Source organism: Microcaecilia unicolor, chromosome 6, assembly GCF_901765095.1.
Source record: "Microcaecilia unicolor chromosome 6, aMicUni1.1, whole genome shotgun sequence".
Classification (NCBI taxonomy): Eukaryota; Metazoa; Chordata; class Amphibia; order Gymnophiona; family Siphonopidae; genus Microcaecilia; species Microcaecilia unicolor.
In genome coordinates, this window is record NC_044036.1 from 238,849,667 (window position 1) to 238,868,767 (window position 19,101).

The 19,101-nt window shown below is 44.2% G+C and overlaps 1 protein-coding gene and 1 long non-coding RNA gene across 2 annotated transcripts; both read left to right on the plus strand.

Annotated features, from left to right (window-relative positions):
- The first annotated feature begins 2,219 nt into the window (after positions 1-2,219).
- Positions 2,220-17,863, plus strand: LOC115472596. The gene is made up of 3 exons (XR_003942524.1): positions 2,220-2,230; positions 11,215-11,224; positions 17,790-17,863. It is a non-coding gene; the product is annotated as an uncharacterized LOC115472596 (long non-coding RNA).
- NRARP (NOTCH regulated ankyrin repeat protein) lies at positions 11,750-14,450 on the plus strand. The gene has a single exon (XM_030206895.1). It carries the CDS (start codon positions 12,505-12,507, stop codon positions 12,847-12,849), a length of 345 nt encoding a protein of 114 aa, XP_030062755.1. The 5' UTR covers positions 11,750-12,504; the 3' UTR covers positions 12,850-14,450.
- Positions 17,864-19,101: the final 1,238 nt, after the last annotated feature.

Here is a 19,101-nt window from a genome sequence, read left to right on the forward strand (position 1 = left end):
GTTTTGCATCGACTTTAGGCAAGTTAATGCGCTCTCTGATGCCGACGCCTATCCGATGCCACGTATTGATGAGCTTTTGGATCGCTTGGGTACTGCACGATATCTGTCCACCCTGGACTTGACAAAAGGGTATTGGCAGATCTCTCTGACTCAGGAGGCCAAGCCTAAGACAGCTTTCTCTACACCCATGGGGCTCTATCAATTTAAACGCATGCCGTTTGGTCTTAATTCAGCGGCAGCTTCCTGCCAGCGGTTGTTAGATCAGGTGTTAAGACCGCATCAGCAATATGCGGCGGCTTACCTGGACGATGTTATCATTCAGAGTGAGGATTGGCCCTCGCATATTATAAGGGTGAGGGCGGTATTAGAGGCTTTCCGTCAAGCAGGTTTGACTTTGAACCCGCAAAAGTGTTGTTTTGGGCAGGAGAAGGTTAAATATTTGGGATACTGGGTGGGGAATGGTCAAATAACTCCGCTCTGGGATAAGGTAGCGAGTATCCAGGACTTTCCATACCCCAAAAATAAGAAGCAGTTAAGGAGCTTTTTGGGCCTAGTGGGGTATTATAGGAGGTTCATACCCCACTTTGCCTCCATTGCTACACCCCTCACTAATAAACTTCAGAAGGGGTCCCCCAACAGTCTACGATGGGAGGAGGAAGGGCTGCGGGTGTTCAATGAGTTGAGAGTGGCCCTGTGTCAGGAACCCCTGCTGCGAGCCGTGGATTTTGATAAGCCCTTTGTACTGCAAGCTGATGCCTCGGGGGTAGGTTTGGGGGCCGTGTTGTCTCAGGTACACGAGGGGCAGGAACATCCCCTGATGTACCTGAGCCGGAAACTGCTCCCCCATGAGGTCAGGTACTCAACCATAGAGAGAGAATGTTTAGCGATAAAATGGGCCGTGCAGATGTGCCATTACTATTTAGATGGTCGGAAATTTACTCTGGTTACAGATCATGCGCCTTTGAGGTGGTTGGGCCAGATGAAAAATAGTAATGGTCGTCTCACAAGGTGGTATCTGGCTTTACAGCCCTATCAATTCAAGGTGGAGCATAGATCAGGCAAATTTCTGACAAACGCAGATGTTCTTTCGCGAATTGCCAGTACAGGCCAGGAGAAGACTGGCAATCGTTTGAGCAGGGGGGTGTGTGAGCACTCTGGAGGGCTGGTGCGAGGGAAAGGGGATAGTGGATCTTTCAGCCGGCATCATCCCCGTTCATTCAGTCCAGCTAGGAGAACAGGGCGCCCTCTAGGGATCAAACGGCCAGGGAAAGCTGTAATACAGGAGAAAAACTACACTTCCCAGAAGCCAGTGCAGGGTCAGCTGAACTCCCAGGAGGGGGAGGGTGGAGTGACTGATTGGGAGATGAGGTCTGATCCTGGAGATGGGGAACAGCTGGTGGAGCCTGGGGAGGAGGAGATGGAGTGGAATAAAGAGGAGGTAGAAGGAGAAGGTAAGGAGGAGTGCATGGAGGTTGGAGGGTTTGCTCAAACTTCCTCAGGAAAGGTAAAGGCTTTGGTGGCGGGAGTGTGGCCCAAGCTGTGCATACTTGGAGAGGATAAAATCATCCAGTGGGGAAGCCACTGGTGGAAGAAGCTAACCCATAAACTATCTAAGGGTAGAAGATAGTGCTGATGAGGGGAGGCTACAATGGGGAGCAAGACAAAGGTTTGCTGGGTGTGATATTCTGAGTTAAGATTGGACTGTGTTAATAGGCTGAATGTGGAAAAACTGAACTGACTCTTGCATTCTTGATGAAGAAACTGCTTGAAGATTAAAGCTGTATTAAAAGATGCGGAGAGAATAAAGACCTGTGGTTTTCAAGAACTATAAGACTGCTGGAGTTTTGTGTGTCCCAGTCGTGAGCTGATCCTGGTTGCAGGTCAGCTGGGCAGCAGTTAAACTAGGACAAGCAGTGCAGCAAGGCCGTGGTTGCAGCTCGTACCGGGGAAAAGCTAGCCAAGCTAAGCAGGGTCGACCCCGGCTCTCACCTGGAAGGGTGACCTGGTTACATTATTTATTAAGTGCTTATTGTGGATTAATGTCCCAGATCTTTGAATATTTTTGTGCGGAAGTCTAGAAAGTAAAGATAGAATACAGGCACGCTAAAGGTATATAAAAAAAAGTCAAGAACTTGAACAAACGGCCAGTAAGAAAAATGCAAATAGGCATCTCCTATGACTGTTGCACATTCAGACAGATATTATCTGCCCAAGTGGATTTGAAAAATTGGTGACTTTTTGACATCTTAATCACGTTTCCGTTTTGCAGTCCAGAGTTTCTCCCTGAATATTCTGAATGTCCCTATCATTGGAACAACTGGCAAACTGAACGTCAAGCTTGAGGGAGGGCAGAATAATTGAGCAGTTCCTATATGGGCAGCCCCAATGGAGAACAGAGCTCAGAGGGGAAAAGGTGGCAAAACAACTTCAGAAAATTATCATCATAACGTAAAACTATCTGGTTAGGATCAGAGAAGGGAGCAATTCTTTTACAGTTTTACTGACCCACAATCTTAGGGTAAATATGATTATAAAACAAGTTTCCAATTCCGGGTTTACCTACAGAAACACTCCGCGATCAAGTGCCTCTTCTCCAGTACAAACCACGAGCTTTGATTTATCGAAAGTGATTTAATCGCTATGAGAAGAAACATGTGAGAAAGTACAGACTTTATTGTAGCAAAATTGCGTTTTAGTTTGTTTCGTTGTTGGGCTGTCCTTTGAATATCACCGGTGAAAGTCAGATTCACGTAGAGTTAATAAAAATAACATATTGTTATAAAGTACATAATTTAAATAGCATGAGAAATGTACCTTCTAGTGTAGGAAGACCTGCTACAAGACAAAATAAATACTGTCCATTCTTAGTGTGTCTTCCCCCACTTGCAGTGCAGTCCTGGAATTACATAAGATTAGGATAATGTGTAGTATTTTTTTTGGGGGGGGGGGGGGGGAGGGAGAGGCTATTTCTTCTACAGTATATGTTTTTTTTCTTTACCATTGCTTATCCTTAAAGCCGGTCCGTCAACAGTGCGCCCGAAATCCCGTACCCCCAATTACCCCCCCCCCCCCCATTTAAGATTTACAGTTAAAGATCCAAGACCCCTCTCTTGAAAGGAATATTATAGAATATTATAGAATGTGCTGCATTCCAGGATTCCGCAAAACTCTATGATCGTGTCATGGAAAACTTACTATTTATTTCACTCCAAGTGACAGAGACGGTCTGGAACTAACTCGAGTCGCTGGTTAGGGATTCCCAAATTGCTTCAGTGTACTAAGTAGCACACCACCTACTTCAAGCTTTTATTGCAAGTTGTATGGATTATGGACATGATTTAAAATAATAGCGGGGAATTTTCTGTATACTTTCATACACACACACACACCTCTATAAACAGGGAGGTTTCATAAAAAAGCAAAATGTAATAAAACATTTATTCTCAATCTACGTACTTATTTTGAATAACATTCTGTTGTATCTTATTGATATCATATAAAAATGAGAATAGATTTTTTTCGTATAATAGACTGTTGTATATAGCATTTTTACCGATTATTCTTTTAATATTTGCTTATCATATAACATTGAAACCTGACCTTCCTCACAAGAGATTATTTAAAGTGAAGAGGAAGAGAGACCACGGCCTCCTCACCCATGCCCACCACAGATTAACTAGCTAAAGTGACCCTTTCTTGGAAGAGTTCAAAAACTCATGGTATATGGACCTCTTTGTTACCAGGTCAGAGGCGGTGATGCCAAGTAAAGCCGGCAAGGAGGAATCACAGAAAGCCCGTGCTGTGAACGAATCCAAGATGGCGCAGAGCCCGAGTACAGGACAGACATTGTTTATGACATCACAACTGCAACAACTAATGGAGGCGGTCAAAAGTTCAATGGAACCGCAATTATTGCAGCTATCGGATCAACTTACGAGTTTGGAGGCTTCGCTAGAAGACACTACCCGTCGTATGGGGGAGTTGGAGCAGCGACTAACAGTAGTGGAGGACAAGGACACTGAGATAGCAACAACGGTGGAGTCACTACAGAAACTGGTATGGGCCCAGGCGCAACAAATTGATGATCTAGAAAATAGATCACGCAGATCAAACATTCGTATTGTTGGCTTCCCGGACACCGTTTCAGATCAAATCCTTCCAACAATGTTGGAGCGTTGGATGGCGGCAGAGTTTGCCCTTTTGGATAACGCAGGCCTATTGTGTTTAGAGCGAGCACATAGATTGAGCCGTAAACAGGAAGGGGGACAAAGGCCTCAGGTAGTGATTGCTAAAGTGCACAACTTTGTTCACCAAGTGGAAATCATGAGAGGATTGCAACAAAAACGAGATACTTTACAATATGATGGGCATCAAGTGAAGATTTTCCAGGATTATTCTCCCGCACTCCAAGAACGGCGGCGTTTATTCAACCCCATATGCAAAGTACTATTTGAAGCAAAGCAGAAATTCATGCTAGTTTATCCTTCGCTTCTAAAGATTTTGCACAATGGTTCCTGGCATATCTTTGACACACCTACAGAAGCAAAAAAATTTATGAATGCAATAAAGCAGACAAACAAGGCCTCCAAATAACATTAAAGGGAATGTCCAAAGACTCTGGTAACTGAATGTTAGGCTCTGGGAGGGCCAGTCATACCCGTGGGTAATTGCTGGCAGAAAATATATTAGTTTGAATTATAATGCTTTAAGACGGAATTATCGTTCACAGAAATGTGAAGGATATGCTATATGAGGTCTGTTAAGTGAGAGGGTTGTTGAGATAAATGAGGAATAGTTGCGAATGGTGGTGAATGGAGGTGGGGTGGGGTGGGGGGGGGTCTGTTATCACAGTTGTCTCTTTTTCCTACAAAGTGTGGGAATAATTATGGGACTCAATGAGGTCTTTTTGGAAGGGTTTGGTGGAAGGGAGGGGGAGGGGGAGTTCGTAGGGAGTGGGTTTAGGATTGGTGGGTGGGTGGAAGGGGGGTTTTTGATTGGATGTTCGGTACAGATGCAGGATTGTTTCCTCTTATATTCATATAAGGTTGGTCCTTTTCTTCTGCTATCATGGGATCTCGAGTGGGGCTGGGCACTCGGGTTCTTGGATTACGGATATAAGGTCAGATTTTATGCCATAACACTGCAGGATGCTTAGCTCAGTAAGATTAGTCATGTGGAATGTAGGAGGCATTACCTCACCAATGAAAAGGTCAAAAATATTAACAGCTTTAGGTAGACAAAAATCAGATATTGCATGTTTACAGGAAACACGCCTCTCTGTAACGGAGCATAGCAAGTTCAAGTGGAGTTGGGTGGGAGAGGTTTTTTTTCATCCCCTTCCTTGGGATGCAAAGGAGGTGTAGCTATTCTAATCAGGAAGGCATCAGAAACAGCTGATCACAGCAGGAACTTCCTTGAACGAAGGCGCTACTCTGGCGCTGAACTAAAGAAGACTCTCTTCGGCTGCAGCAAACGAGGTATCTGATGCAGTGGCGGGGCGGGCGGCGACAGGGGAGGGTTGGTAGCGGGAGGGGGGTCCAATGTGGCGGCTGCGGCGGCTGGCGGGCGACGGCGGGGGGGGGGGTGGCTAAACAGTGCCCCCCACCTCGGGCTCTGGCCCCCCTCCCAGCGAGGTCTGGCTACGCCCCTGGGATAATCCCATTCTTTTTTGGTCAGCTGCTAAAGCAGTAATTAGAGGACATGTTATCAGTTATGTACACACTAGGAATAAGAAGTTATCAGGGGCCATTCTCAAATTGGAGGCAGCTGTGAAATTGGCCAAGAGACAGGTTACTAGAGAGCCCACAGCAGAAAACTGGGAACAGCATCATGTGGCTCAGGTAGCATTAAACTCGCTTCTTCATGAGCATGCTACTAGATCACTATTATACCAAAAGTATAGGTTTCAGACAGAGGCATGGAGATAGAGTAGGCCCAATGTTGGCTAGAGTAGTAAAATCTTGGGGGCCCTCACGAGTTATTACAACTTTGAAGAATAACCAGGGTAAAGTGCACAATAAGAGTAAAAAGATTGAGGAGATCTTGACTAAACATTTCTCTCAGCTATAGGTCCTCAAGCAGCATTAAGCCCTCCTAGATTAAAACAATATCTAAATCAGATTGAATTACCTGGATTAACGAGCCAAGAGTTAGAGGAATTAAATGCCCTTATTACGGGTAAAGAACTTCAAGGAGTTCTTAAATCGTTACACCTTTTCTCGGTACCTGGCCCAGATGGGCTTTCAGGAGAATTTTATAAATTACTATCTACACAAACATTGGGACCCATGATAGCCTATTATGATCAGGTTGTTTCGCAAGGCAAATTTCCTTTGTTTGCTAATGAGGCACTGAACACCTTGTTGCTGAAGCCAGGAAAGCAACCAGATCAAGCTGATTCCTACCGACCCATATCCTTATTAAACGTAGATATTAAGATTCTAGCAAAAATATTGGCAGATAGATTAGCAAAAATTTTACCTCGAATGATTAGCTCAGAACAAGTGGGATTTGTTCGGAATTGGCAAATTGTCAGTAATATGCGTTGTTTACTCCTGGCGATGGCGTCCTGCCAGCAAACAAAAACTCCATCCCTGATAGTTTAGATGCCGAAAAGGCTTTCGATAAAGTTAACTGTGAATATTTATTTGAGATTCTTAGATATATGGGCGTTCAAGGGTGGTTCCTCCACGCTATTCAATCATTATATACCAAACTGGTGGCCTCCTTGATAATCAATGGGGTTAAGGCTCCTGCTTTTCCAATATGGCAGGGCACACGACAAGGTTGTCCACTCTCTCCAATGATCAGAGGCGTTCCTAGGGGGGCTGACACCCGGGGCGGATCGCCGATGTGCCCCGCCCCCCGGGTGCAGCGCCCCCCCCCCGGTGCAGCGCGACCCCCTCCCGGCAAAAGGACACCCCCCCACCCCAGCGAAAGAATCCCCTGGGTGCACGCCGCTGGGGGGGGTGCCGCACGCCGGTCAGCTTCCTTCGTTTCCATGCTCCCTCTGCTCCGGAACAGGTTACTTCCTGTTCCGGGGCAGAGGGAGCATGGAAACGAAGGAAGCTGACCGGCGCGCGGCACCCACCCAACGGCGTGCACCCGGGGCGGACCGCCCCCCCCCCCCCTTGGTACGCCACTGCCAATGATCTTTATACCAACAATAGAGCCCTTGTTGCGTATTCTGAAAGGAGCAGAAGAGATTGTGGGCGTGGAGGTGGGTGGAGAATTAGTTAAGGTTTTGGCTTTTGCGGATGATCTACTGGTGATTATGAGGAGTCCGGAAGATCCTTTGTCAAACCTATTGCAGATTATTCAAAACTCTGGCTTTACTTTGAATATATTAAAGTCTCAGGTTCTTTCGGTCTTTGGGGTGGGGTGCAATACTTGGCGGGGTATATTTCCAGTAACTTGGGCGGGGACCTCCTTTAAATACTTGGGGGTGTATATACCTAGTGATCTCTCACAATTAATGTTGTAAAGCTGCTAATGGATACTTGTAGTACGTTACAAGCATGGCTGTCTTATCCAGTGTCACTAATAGGCCGCATAGCGCTGTATAATATGATTATCATTCCACGCTGGCTATATACTTTTCAGGTATTACCATTATATCTTTAAAAAAGGGATGAGAGGAAATTAAATGTTTACAGCAGTTTTCGTGGCGAGGGAAAAGACCAAGGGTGCCTCTTTCAGTCTTACAAATTCCAGTGGAATATGGGGGTTTGGGTGTATTAAGTTTGCGACACATCACTGTTGCCAGTGGTATAAGACATATTGCTGACTGGTTTAGATCTACCCATGATTTTTCAGCTACATCCATGGAATTACAATTAACTGGAAATACACACTTTAGCTGCTTAATTCACACTGCAGGAGGGCCAGCGCCTCCGGTACTCCATTCATCTTGGATTCTTCCCTCCGCAAGGGCGGTCTGGCAGTGGATGTGTCGTCACCATCAATTTTCAGCAAAAGTTACTCCCTTTTTGGCTATCTGTGGCAACCCAGCTTTTCCAACTGGTACTCTCTACCCAGCATTTAAAGAGTGGCAGAGGAAGGGGGATCGTTTACCTATTTCATGTCCTCACAAATGAGGGGCGGATCAAGTCCTTTTCTTCTTTGAAGCAGGAGTTTTCATTACTGGCGAAAGACTTATTTCACTATTATCAACTGAAACACTACATAACGGGTGGATGTAAAAGAATAAAGTGGTTGCTCAAAGCATATACTAACCACAATTGCTCAACTGCAAAACACTATACACAAACTATGCAAAAACACACTCATAACCTCACCAAACCATAACAGCACTAATTCCAAGGACAGGATGAGCTACAACCTTATGCGTGGAAAGGCAGCACTGTAATTACACCGGGCTCTAAAACACCAGTACACAACCTAGTGAAACAAAAAAAAAAAAACACCATAAAGGGCTGAAAATACTACACGCTAGCAGAATACTGCACCTTGATCACACATGAAAAACACATGACACAACAGACATGACACAAGGGACTAGAAATAAAAAAATATGAAGGCAAAATACTGAACTGGAAAGTTACCTCAAGAAGTCAGACTCAGCATGCAGCAGTACTAGAAAAATTGAAACTTACATGCAAAATATCACAGATGCACATTTCCAAAAGCTGACATATTCCAGTTAATAAATTCTGAATAAAATACTTTTTTCTACCTTTGTTGTCTGATCATTTAGTTTTTCTATTCGCTTTGGTCCCAGTGTCTTTCCATTTGATATTTTTTCTCTCACCATGTCCATCATCCTCCTGTGTCCTTATGCGTACTGTCTACCATCTGTAGCCCTGTCCCTATCCTTCAGCTATCCAGCTCTTAAATTCAGCAGTTTCCCTCATTCTGCCCCCTCCTTCCAGCATTTTTCCTCTTTCTCCCTCCTTTCATCCAGCATTTCTCAGTCTGAGTGCTACGGTCTCCCCCAGTTTCTCCCCAGCAGCTTCTCTCTCTCTTTTGCCCATGTCCCCTCTCTCTCTATCTTTAAACTCATCTCTCTCTCTCTCTCTGTACCCCTCTTCCATCCAGCATCTTCTCTCTGGCTCTCCCCTGCTCTTTTCCATGCCCCCTCTTTCTCTCACCATCTCTCTCTAGCTCTCCCCTGCTCTTTTCCATGTCCCCTCTTTCTCTCCCTATCTCTCTCAGGCTCTCCCCTGTCTCCCCAATCCCAACCCTGGGACCAGCATGTCTTCTTCTCTCTTCCCTCCCTCCCTCCCACCCCACTCTCTGGGAGTTCAGCAACTATTTGTCTTTCCTGTCTTCCTCCTGGAATCCAATACTGAGCCTGCAAATAGGTGGGAAAATGTGGGATACAAATGTAACAAATAAATAAAATAAATAAATAAATTATACAGTACTGAGCCGCCTCCCCCCCCCCCCCCCCCCCCACACACACACACATTGAGCAAACTCCCCAAATTAGTGTCCAGGGGAGGGATATTATGTATGGCGTGTTTTTCTTGCACTAAAGATTTGATTTCCATCTATTACGTCTCCTCCATTTTTTTGAGAGGAGCCTACCCTTCCTACTCCTTGCTTCTGCATCTTTGAGGTAGGATACTAGGGCACCTCCACCCCCTTGGGGTGCATATCTTTGGGCATCCATTCCTCACAGTACTTTTAATAATAAATAAGTACATCCCTAATGTCATGTCCTCTTCACTCATGGTGGCACAGCTGCTAAAGGCTGGTACCTGGACCTAGTTTACTGCTGGTGTTGACTTTGTGTCCAGATCAGAACATGTGACCCGAGCCAGTGTGTGGGCAAGGGGAGAAGGCAGAAGGGCAGCAGCTCTCCTCCTCCCCTCCCTCTCGGAACCGGGGAGTGTAGGACCCGGTGGCTGCCTGGAGGTGTGTCTGGCTGCAAGAGGGGCTGGATCTCTTGCCAGTTTTACCTCTCCGTTTGCGAGTCCGTCCTGCTTCCCCCTCCCCCTCCCGAATCCGATTCCTGGAAAAGCGGAGCTGGCAGCAACCTGCGCACGCACGGATCCAGCTCCCAGCGCGAACAGGTGCTGCCGGCGGCACAGCCACGATCCGAATTATCGGAGTGGCGATCGGTAGGGAGCAGGACTGGGGGGTGCAGATCGCTCTCTTTACTCCCTCCCCTCCCCCCCCCCCGGGAAGTCCGGCGGGGTGCGAGATCCTGAGCCGATTTCTGCAGGAAGAAGCTGCTGCCTCATCCGCCTGCCACCTCCTCGCAGGGAGTGGGGGGGAGATCCCAGGTTGCCCCACCTCAACTTTTCGTCTGCCCAAGTCACCCTGGGAGAGGGGAAGCCGCCATACCTGGCAGCGGAAGGTGCTGACATAAGAAGAAGAAGAAGTGCGGGGCTGCAGCAGCCTTCAGACATGTGCTGTCGGCTCTGCCGGTCCTCTGGGAAATTGACGTCAGGGGGCATGTCTGAAGGCTGCTGTGGCCCCGCACTTCTTTTTCTTCTTATGCTGGCTGTGGAAAGACGTGGCGCCGGCGGCAGCAGTGGATCAGCGTAGGTCTTGTTCCTGCCCCTGCTCAACAGCAGCGGCGGCAGATTTCGTCGGGAGTCTAGTGCTAACACGGTAAGCGGGGTAAGCGCAGCGCCCTTGAAGGCAGGCGCCCCCTTGCGATGCTTACCCCGCTTACCATGTTGGCACGGCCCTGGGGGGAGGAGAGGGGAGGGATAGAAAGAGTATTACTGGTAATTGTCAGATTGTGAAAAGTTTACTGCTTCTATCTTGTTTTGTTCATGCTCAATAAACAAAATTGAACATAAAGTGAAGAGGAAGGGTGGGGCATTAAAAGAGACTTTTTAAAAAATAACTACGGTACCACACATAAATAATTAAGAAATGTCCCGAGATAGATGAAAACAACCATAAAACGACGTCACGTTAGTGGCACAGGAATTATTTCTACAGAACTCATGAAGCAGAAAATGATAGCAACCTAAATAAGTAGATGCGATTTAGTGCCGTTTAAAAAAAAATTATACCATGCAAATGGCTGACACCTTCTTGCAACAGTTGCGCAATCGAATGCAACCATATTGAATTTCGTGCCTTCAAACTCAGGGGCTCCAGTCAATGAGGTGTCCAGTTTTAGCCACTGGCGCCCTCTGCCCGCTGCATCTTTCTAAGATTTTCAAGAAAGCTTGAAGGTTGCATCTTCTAGATTGAAAGAGATATTGAGCGTCCTAGTTATGAAATTGGTAGCTAGTGTTCTGTCCATATGGATTCCATATTGATTGAGGAGGAGCAGCCTAATGGTTAGTGCAGGGGCTAGAACCTGAGTTCAATTCCTACTGCAACTCGTTGTGGCTCTGGGCAAGTCACTTAACCTTCCATTACCCCAGATGCAAAACATAGACTGCAAGCCCACTAGGGACAGATAAAGTACCTGCTATAAACCGTTTTGGATGTACCACAGATAGGCGGTATATCCAGACCCACTACTCTTACCCTTACATGCGCCCCGCTACAAAATAAAGTGCATAAATAAACAAAAACCGAAGTTTGTGCTCTAAAAATTGCACACAAAAAAAGGAAAGAAACTATTTCCAAATCAGTGGCACAGCAATTTTGAGACAAACCCTAACTTTCCATGTCGCCTTGCCCCCCCACGTGGGTCAAGCCCAATCAGCATCCTTTCTCCCAAGTCCACCTCCTCAGCGAACCCAGCCCACAAGACGTCACAGACATACTATTGTCATGCAAATAAAAGGCCTGTCTAAAAGGAACAGCACTGAGGCTTCCTCCTGCCTGATCGAAGCTGGAGGACGACGGAAGTGGCATCAGGCCGTTGAAGGTGCAGAGGGTGAGATGAGTGAGTGAGAGAACGCTGCTCCCCAGCATTCGGTCTGTATTTCCCCCGTAACTGCATGCCAAGGGACAAGTGTCATCTCTTGTGTGAACAAATAATCTGCACAAAAGGATAGAATCTCCAGCAGAACAAACCAGCTTCTGTCTCCTCAACTTCTGCGGGGAGGCTAAGGCAGTCGATCACAGAGGACTATCGAAGAAGTGGAAGAGCATCTTGCTTTGTTTGGCATCCAGGGGCTGCCTTGGACCCTTTCTAAGTGACACTTGCAAAATTCGTCTCTGCGGACCCTCTCCCCAGCCCGAATCCTGTGCTGAGATCGGATTAATCTGCTGGGGGGGAGGGGGCTTTTGGAACTGCAGCCCATGTGTAACCCTGTCCGAGAACTGCTCGGGAGGACGCACTTGCATCCTGCTCTCATGCTCCCGGGACCAACTATCGCCCACTTCCTGCTCGCTAAATAGCGGCGATCTGAAGCGCGGGAGGGAGCGCCCAGTGCCCTGCAGGCTCACTGTACGCACCTTGCCTTGAAGCCAATCCCTGAACCGGAGGATTTGGCCTGCTTTAAAAACTGCAGCTTCAAACACTTCTCCAGTCCCCAGCTTTGGGGTGGGGGAAAGCCTTGGGATCGTTTTGACTGGTTGCTACCCAGCGCCCTCCCTGGCCCCTGCAGTTGCTTTTTCGCCATGAGTCAGACCGAACTGTCTTCCTGTTCAGCGCCCCAGACCCAGCGGATCTTCCAGGAGGCGGTGAGGAAGGGCAATACCAAGGAGTTGCAGTCCCTGCTTCAGAATATGACCAATTGCGAGTTTAATGTGAACTCCTTCGGGCCCGAAGGGCAGACGGCCCTGCATCAGTCCGTGATCGATGGCAACCTGGAACTGGTCAAGCTGCTGGTGAAGTTTGGGGCCGACATCAGGTTGGCGAATAGGGACGGCTGGAGTGCCCTGCACATAGCTGCCTTCGGGGGCCACCAAGACATTGTCTTGTATCTGATCACCAAGGCGAAATACTCTTCCAGTAGCCGATGATGCCTTCAAATCTTCAGCGTGCTGTTTGGATGTGTGTGTGTGTGTGTGTAATTATTTGTTTTCTTTTGTGTTAATTATTTTTTTTTAAGTGCGTGTCTCCTTCTTGAGGCCGAAAAAGGGAGGGAGGGGCTATTGCACATTTGAAAAGACAGTTCCGTGGGTTTTTTTTTTAAAAGCCTACATGAGGTAATCAATGGGAAACGTAATCCCCTCATTTTCTCCCTTTATTTCAGGCTAAATTAGATGTAGCTTTGCAAGTATTCCCTGCCCTCAGTAATAGTTTTCTGTTAGATTTGAAGCTTGATTTTAAAGTACAGGGCGAAAGAGTTTCTGAATGACGCCTCCAACCCCCAAATAAGAATAGTTGTCAATTCTGTTTTCATGCCTAAGGTACACTAAGATTTACAGCACCTTCATGTGGGCTTGATAAGCAAGTGTCTTCTTAAAAGTAGAAGTTTTATTTTTTAAACAAAAATTATATATATATGTATAAATATATATATATATATATATATATAAATATATAATATGTTTTGAAATGTCAAAGCTGCTTGGTCTCTATGGTTTTTGCGGAGAAATCTCGAGACCCACAAAGAATATGGAAAACTATACATGTAACGGCTTTTTACTTTTTAAAATCTTGTTTTCTCTCTCTTCAGTTTTTTTCCGTTTTTTAACATCTACCTCGACTGTACTTCAGTATTCAGTTTTGTGGAAAAGCTAGTCAGATGCTGTAAAAGTAGTATTCCCCCTTCCCCCGGCCCATTGGAATGAAGCCAGTCTAGAAACGACAGCTAATTCGGTTTTTATGTCAAGCAGCCCCTTAAAGTATTCAGGCTCAGTACATTTCAACTTTTCCAACGCTTTTTTTTTTCTTCGCAGGACTCTCTTCACCACTCTTACAGAGAACAAACTTTATACACTGTCTGTAAATACTTATAATACACTGTCCGTAAGGGGTGGGTGGCTTTTTAGACTTCCCTATTTTAAAAACAAGTGAAAGTTGTTTACTTTTGCAGTTGTCTCCTAATTTTAACTGTTCAATTTTTTTGTGACCAAAATATTGGAAAATATTATAACCCCTTTCAGCTACTCATTATCCATGTAGATGTTTTAAAATTAATTTCTCCGAACACATCTGCTCATAACAAATCGAATCTTTTAAAGTTGATTACTACGTGGCAAGCTCAAGATCATAAGAGATTTTTTTTTCTTTTCCAACAAACTGAAAAAATTCTGATAGGATTTTTCTAATTCTGTACTAGTGTGACAAAGTGGGAAGAGAGACGGGGTGGGGGGGAAATCTCTTTTTTGCACAGAAGTAGAGCGTGAGTGACCCCTGCTGTGTTGAAGGAAGGTTGCATGATTACCTGAAAACTACTGAGTTTAATCGGAGTGATACTATGAATCTGGGTTTCACACTTCGCAAACGCAGAAGGAAGAATTCCATCCGATTTTATCTTTTACGAAAAAAAAAACAAAGAGAAGAAAACATCTTAATTGCATTTGAGAAGTGACTGCACGTACAATTTGCAATGCTGCTGTTTACTGCCATAGCACAACACCATCAAAATGCAGAAATAAATGAAAAAAGTGCATCTTTGCACCTAAAAAAAAAAATCACTGCCATTTCTTTCTTGTACCATTTTTCGTCCCTTATCCAAATTATTACAGTTGAAAATGTAGTAACTTTGTCGTTTTAACTATTTATCGTGTGTGTGTTTGTGTGGGGGGGGAGGGGGGTTGGGGAAGGCTGAATTTTGTTGGAAAAGTTATTACAAACGATGGTCATGTTGGTGAAAGAAATATGCATTCTCTAGCCTTAAAAAAAAAAAAAGAAACAAAGTTGAATCTGCCACATATTTTGTTGCACTGAATAGACTGCTTTATCTAGGATAGTTTCACATACAGGTGTATCTTAAAAGTGCCTGTACAGTGGAAAAGAATTGTAAGCAGACACAAAAATGAGACGTTTTGGCTTACTGGAATGGGTCTACCTTGTGACTTTCTGGTTAGATCTTTAGCTAGTATTTTCATTCCAATCATAAGCTTTTCCCATATAGTTTTGTCAGTCGTGGTCTTGTGTAGGGATAATTCTGAAGAAATAGAGAAAAGATCATATTCTCTGGTCAACAGTGGTATTTAATGTTGGCTGTTAAAATATTAAGCCATTTTCCTTAGAAACAAAATAGGAAAAACGCCTGCAGTGCATTAGCCCTTGGAAATGTGATCTGAAAGTCATGGGAGAGCATTCAGCTACAAGACAGAGGTCTTATTCATAGGTGTAGTTTGCCTGCTTTCTTTGGGGGAGGCGGGGGGGGTGCAAAGGCTGAGAAATATTGGCATTGGGGGGAGAGAGACCAGTTCGGCATTAGCATCCACAACATTTGGGGGTGTGCTTGTCCTTTTGCTCCCTTCTCCCAAACTACATCTATGGTCTCATTACAAAAAATATTAAGTGACTTTAATCACTTGCGGGTCGCTTTAAAGACACTGCAGCTTTTGTAGAGTTTGACCTGTTCTGTATCTGTGTGCAGTGAGCAAAACAGAGGTAGTGTGCAGACCTTTTGGATCTGCTGCAGTGTTAAAAGTTGCGAGAGGAACAAAACCATTTTTTTCCTAGAGAATAGAATAGCTTCCAGTTGTCCGCACAAGCGATTATTATTATTTTTTGCTAATGGCTTTTCCACAATTTAAATGTCATAACATTTATGGCACTATTAAAAATCGTGATTTTTTTTTAAAGCCAGGCTCCAGTTTTTTTTTTTTTTTTTTTTTTAGAAAGCTTGGTTTTAAACCCAGTTTTAAAGGGAGTATTTTTTCTATAGTGTTGTTAAAACAACACAATGTACCCATATTTATATTTTTATAAGATGCCTATAACAACTGTGAATCTCTGTTCTTAGTTCCCAAGCAAGCATTCCTCTAGCCACCTGTCTTGGAGATTTGGAAAAACTACCACAGCCTGATTAATATTACAAGGAGAAAGGGGTGTTTGCCTGACAAATGTTTTACATTGATGAATTTTTACATCACACTATTTTGTAACATCCTGAGAAGCTGCTGCCTTCCCGTTTCAATTTTCTATGCAACCTCATATCCTGATGTGTCCCTGAGAGTGGATATATATATATATATATATATATATATATATATATATATATATATATATATGTATGTGTGTGTGTGTGAATTAAAAGGGATATTTTCAAACTTAAATGACTTTAAATGAGATTTCCTTCTTCTTTTGATGTATAGTGCTGTTGACCTTTCATGCCAAAATGGGGCGCATAGGGGAGCAGAAGTTCTTTTGTGCATGGGTGGTTACTTTTTTGGCAGTTTAAAAAAAAATCTTTAATGTGGGTGTTTTGTACTTTGAAACAAGGAGTTTTATTGAGAATGTCGGTGAGATTAGCAGACCTTGACGCTGATGCACAGACAACTCCAAAGAGGAGTTTTTGTGTACGTTCTTCTCTAGATGCGAATACTTTTTTTAATTATGTTAATTAATGCTAAGAATTTTTAGGCTTATATTGAAGCTGTGTGTGTCACTATTTTGATCATTTGTAACTGGATAAAGTCTGTCAGATACAGTATAGACTTGTAACCCCAGCATGAAAAATTTATAAATAAATTTTTCATTGACCTTTTATATAAAAAACAGTTCTTTCCCTTCTTACAACTTTTGCCTTGTGGTTTCCTAGAATTTTTTGCTTCTGGTGAAATTGAAATCTAACCAAGGTGAAGACATGGAATAAAAAAATTGTTTTGCCCTTTAAGGACTGGTGTCAGCCAGATGTCAACTAACATCAAAGATTTTAAAGCTTGTCTAATACAGAATGGCCCTATTTACTAAGCCGTGCCGTGGCACGCTAACTTTTTAGTACACATTAATGATAGAGACACCCCTTATATTCCTATGGGTGTCTCTAGCATAGCGTGTGCTAAAAAGTTTGCATGGCTTAATAAACAAGGTCCTAATTTATCAGGGCACCAAAAGGTACCAAGTAAAGCCAGACCTTCTTAGAAGACTATCTCAGTTGTGTTCTCTTAATTTAAATGGTATCCCAACAGCAAATTCTATGAGATTATTACATGAATATTTTTATGCACCATTATCATGCTTTATTTTATAATAGAAATCACACTGTAGAATTTTCTACTTCATAGTTCTATGTAAAAAATATATATGGTTCCTAGCATGCTTTACAATCGCAACTGTAACAAAAAAGGGCTCCAAGGGAGGTTTGCTAAGCACACCTACAGACACAATGGATATAAACACAGAGAGAGAGAGAGAGACTTCAAGACCTACAGCAACTGTCCATTAACAAAACAGAAAGGGGTAGATATTCAGCTGGTGGTGGTATGTTTTTTAGCCGCTGGCGATGTTCTTCCCAGATATTCGATGTTGGTCCATGTCTGGACACTAGCATTGAATATCCAGGGTTATGTGGCTGGCTATCTTTTATGCAGTTAAGTGTGAGATTTATTTAACACTTAACTGCCTAAGCAACACTGCATAAAAATAGGACTTGTGTTATATGCGGTCCACTGTGGCCGCTTAACTTAGGGGCCCTTTTAAAAAGGGGTGCTGAAAAATAGCCTGAGGTAGTGTACACGTGTTTTGGGTGCGCGTAGAATCATTTTTCAGTGCACCTGTAAAAAATGCCTTTTTAAAAATTTTTGATGAAAATGGACGTTTGGCAAAATGAAAATTGCCGCGTGCCCATTTTGGGTCCGAGACCTTACCACCAGCCATTGACCTAGCACTAAGGTCTCATGTGGTAACCGGGCAGTAATGGTCTATGCATGTACCGGATGCGCATCAAAAATGAAATTACCACAAGGGCCATGCAGTAGCTGGGCGGTAACTCGAAATTGACGTGCATTGGGAGCTTGTAGGTGCCTACGCGGCTTAGTAAAAGGGCCTCTTAGAGCCTTTATCAAGCCGCACTAGCGGCTCCTAGTGCAGTAATGCAGACATGGCCTATTCACTTTGAATGGGCTCTGTCGACATTAAGTGCTTAACCGCATTAGAGCTGACTCTGCCACCAGACCGCCTATAAAATAGCAGGTTAAGTGCCACTGAATATCAGCAGATTGACACGAGCCATTTCTGGTCAGTTAAATCACTTTGAATAACGACCCCAAAGTGAACAAGGTTATGCAGTCAGGTGGGACACATTGCTGCATATTAAGGTAGCTCAGAGAGGTTGTGGCTACTCCACTGATGGTTCTGTTTAATTATGATTTTGAGACAGGAGTGGTTCCAGGGTGTGAGAGAAAAATATTGTCCTTGGTCATGCAAGACCAAATAGGAAAAGTCTGAGAGCTATAGACCAGCTAGTCTGCCCATAGTAGTAGATAAAGTAGTGGAGCCCCTACTGAATTTAGAAGTTTGTAGGACCCCTGAGGCAGCATGGTCCTTCCTGGAAGGAGATTTTGTCTAACAAATCTGATCAATGTGGGCGGGGTTTAACTGGGTAACAGATTGCAGTAAAAGTTTTGATACTGTCCCTTGTAGTTGACTCATAAATAAACTGAGTAGCTTCTGAATGGGCTATACAGTGATCGAATGGTAGACAGTGGAAGATGGTGTTAAATGGAGTTCACTTCTAGCAAAAATCACTTAGTGGAGCCACAGGAATCAGTCCTGGGGCTGGTTTTGTTCAATATAGGAGGAGTTGTAGGAAAGGTTTGACTCTTTGCAGATGATACATAGTTCTGCAACAGAGTGGACATTTCTGATGAAGGAGACACAATGGGGAGTGGAGAGCTTGAGGCTTGTTACATATTTGGTAGTTAATATTCAGTGGGCAAAAAATGTATGTAGAGTAATCCAGTTACATGAAAGGGCTACAAAAATGAGTAAGGAGGTGAAACAGCTTCCTTTTGATGAAAGGTTGCAGGGTGGAAAAAGTTGAAAAAGAACAATTCTTTACTATTTCAAGGACCAGGACCAGGGAACACTCCATGAAATTAACTAGCAGGGATGCAAATTTGTTTTAAAACCAATTGTAAAATGATAAATGAAGGCATTTTATGTACATACATCTTTAAATGAACTGAATGATTGTGGGACCAAATAACCTGCATCCTTGCATTTGTGCTGTTCCTCTTCAGCAACATTGTGATCTATGGCCTTCACCAGTGCAATTAGCCCCGGATATTCAGTGCCTGTACCCATACATAGCCTGGCACAGAATATCTGGGGCTAATTTAGCTACTGGCAATGTTTAAAATGCTGAC

Coding starts and splice junctions, on each gene's coding strand:
- NRARP (XM_030206895.1), top strand. CDS start 12,505: ATGAGTCAGACCGAACTGTCTTCCTGTTCAGCGCCCCAGACCCAGCGG.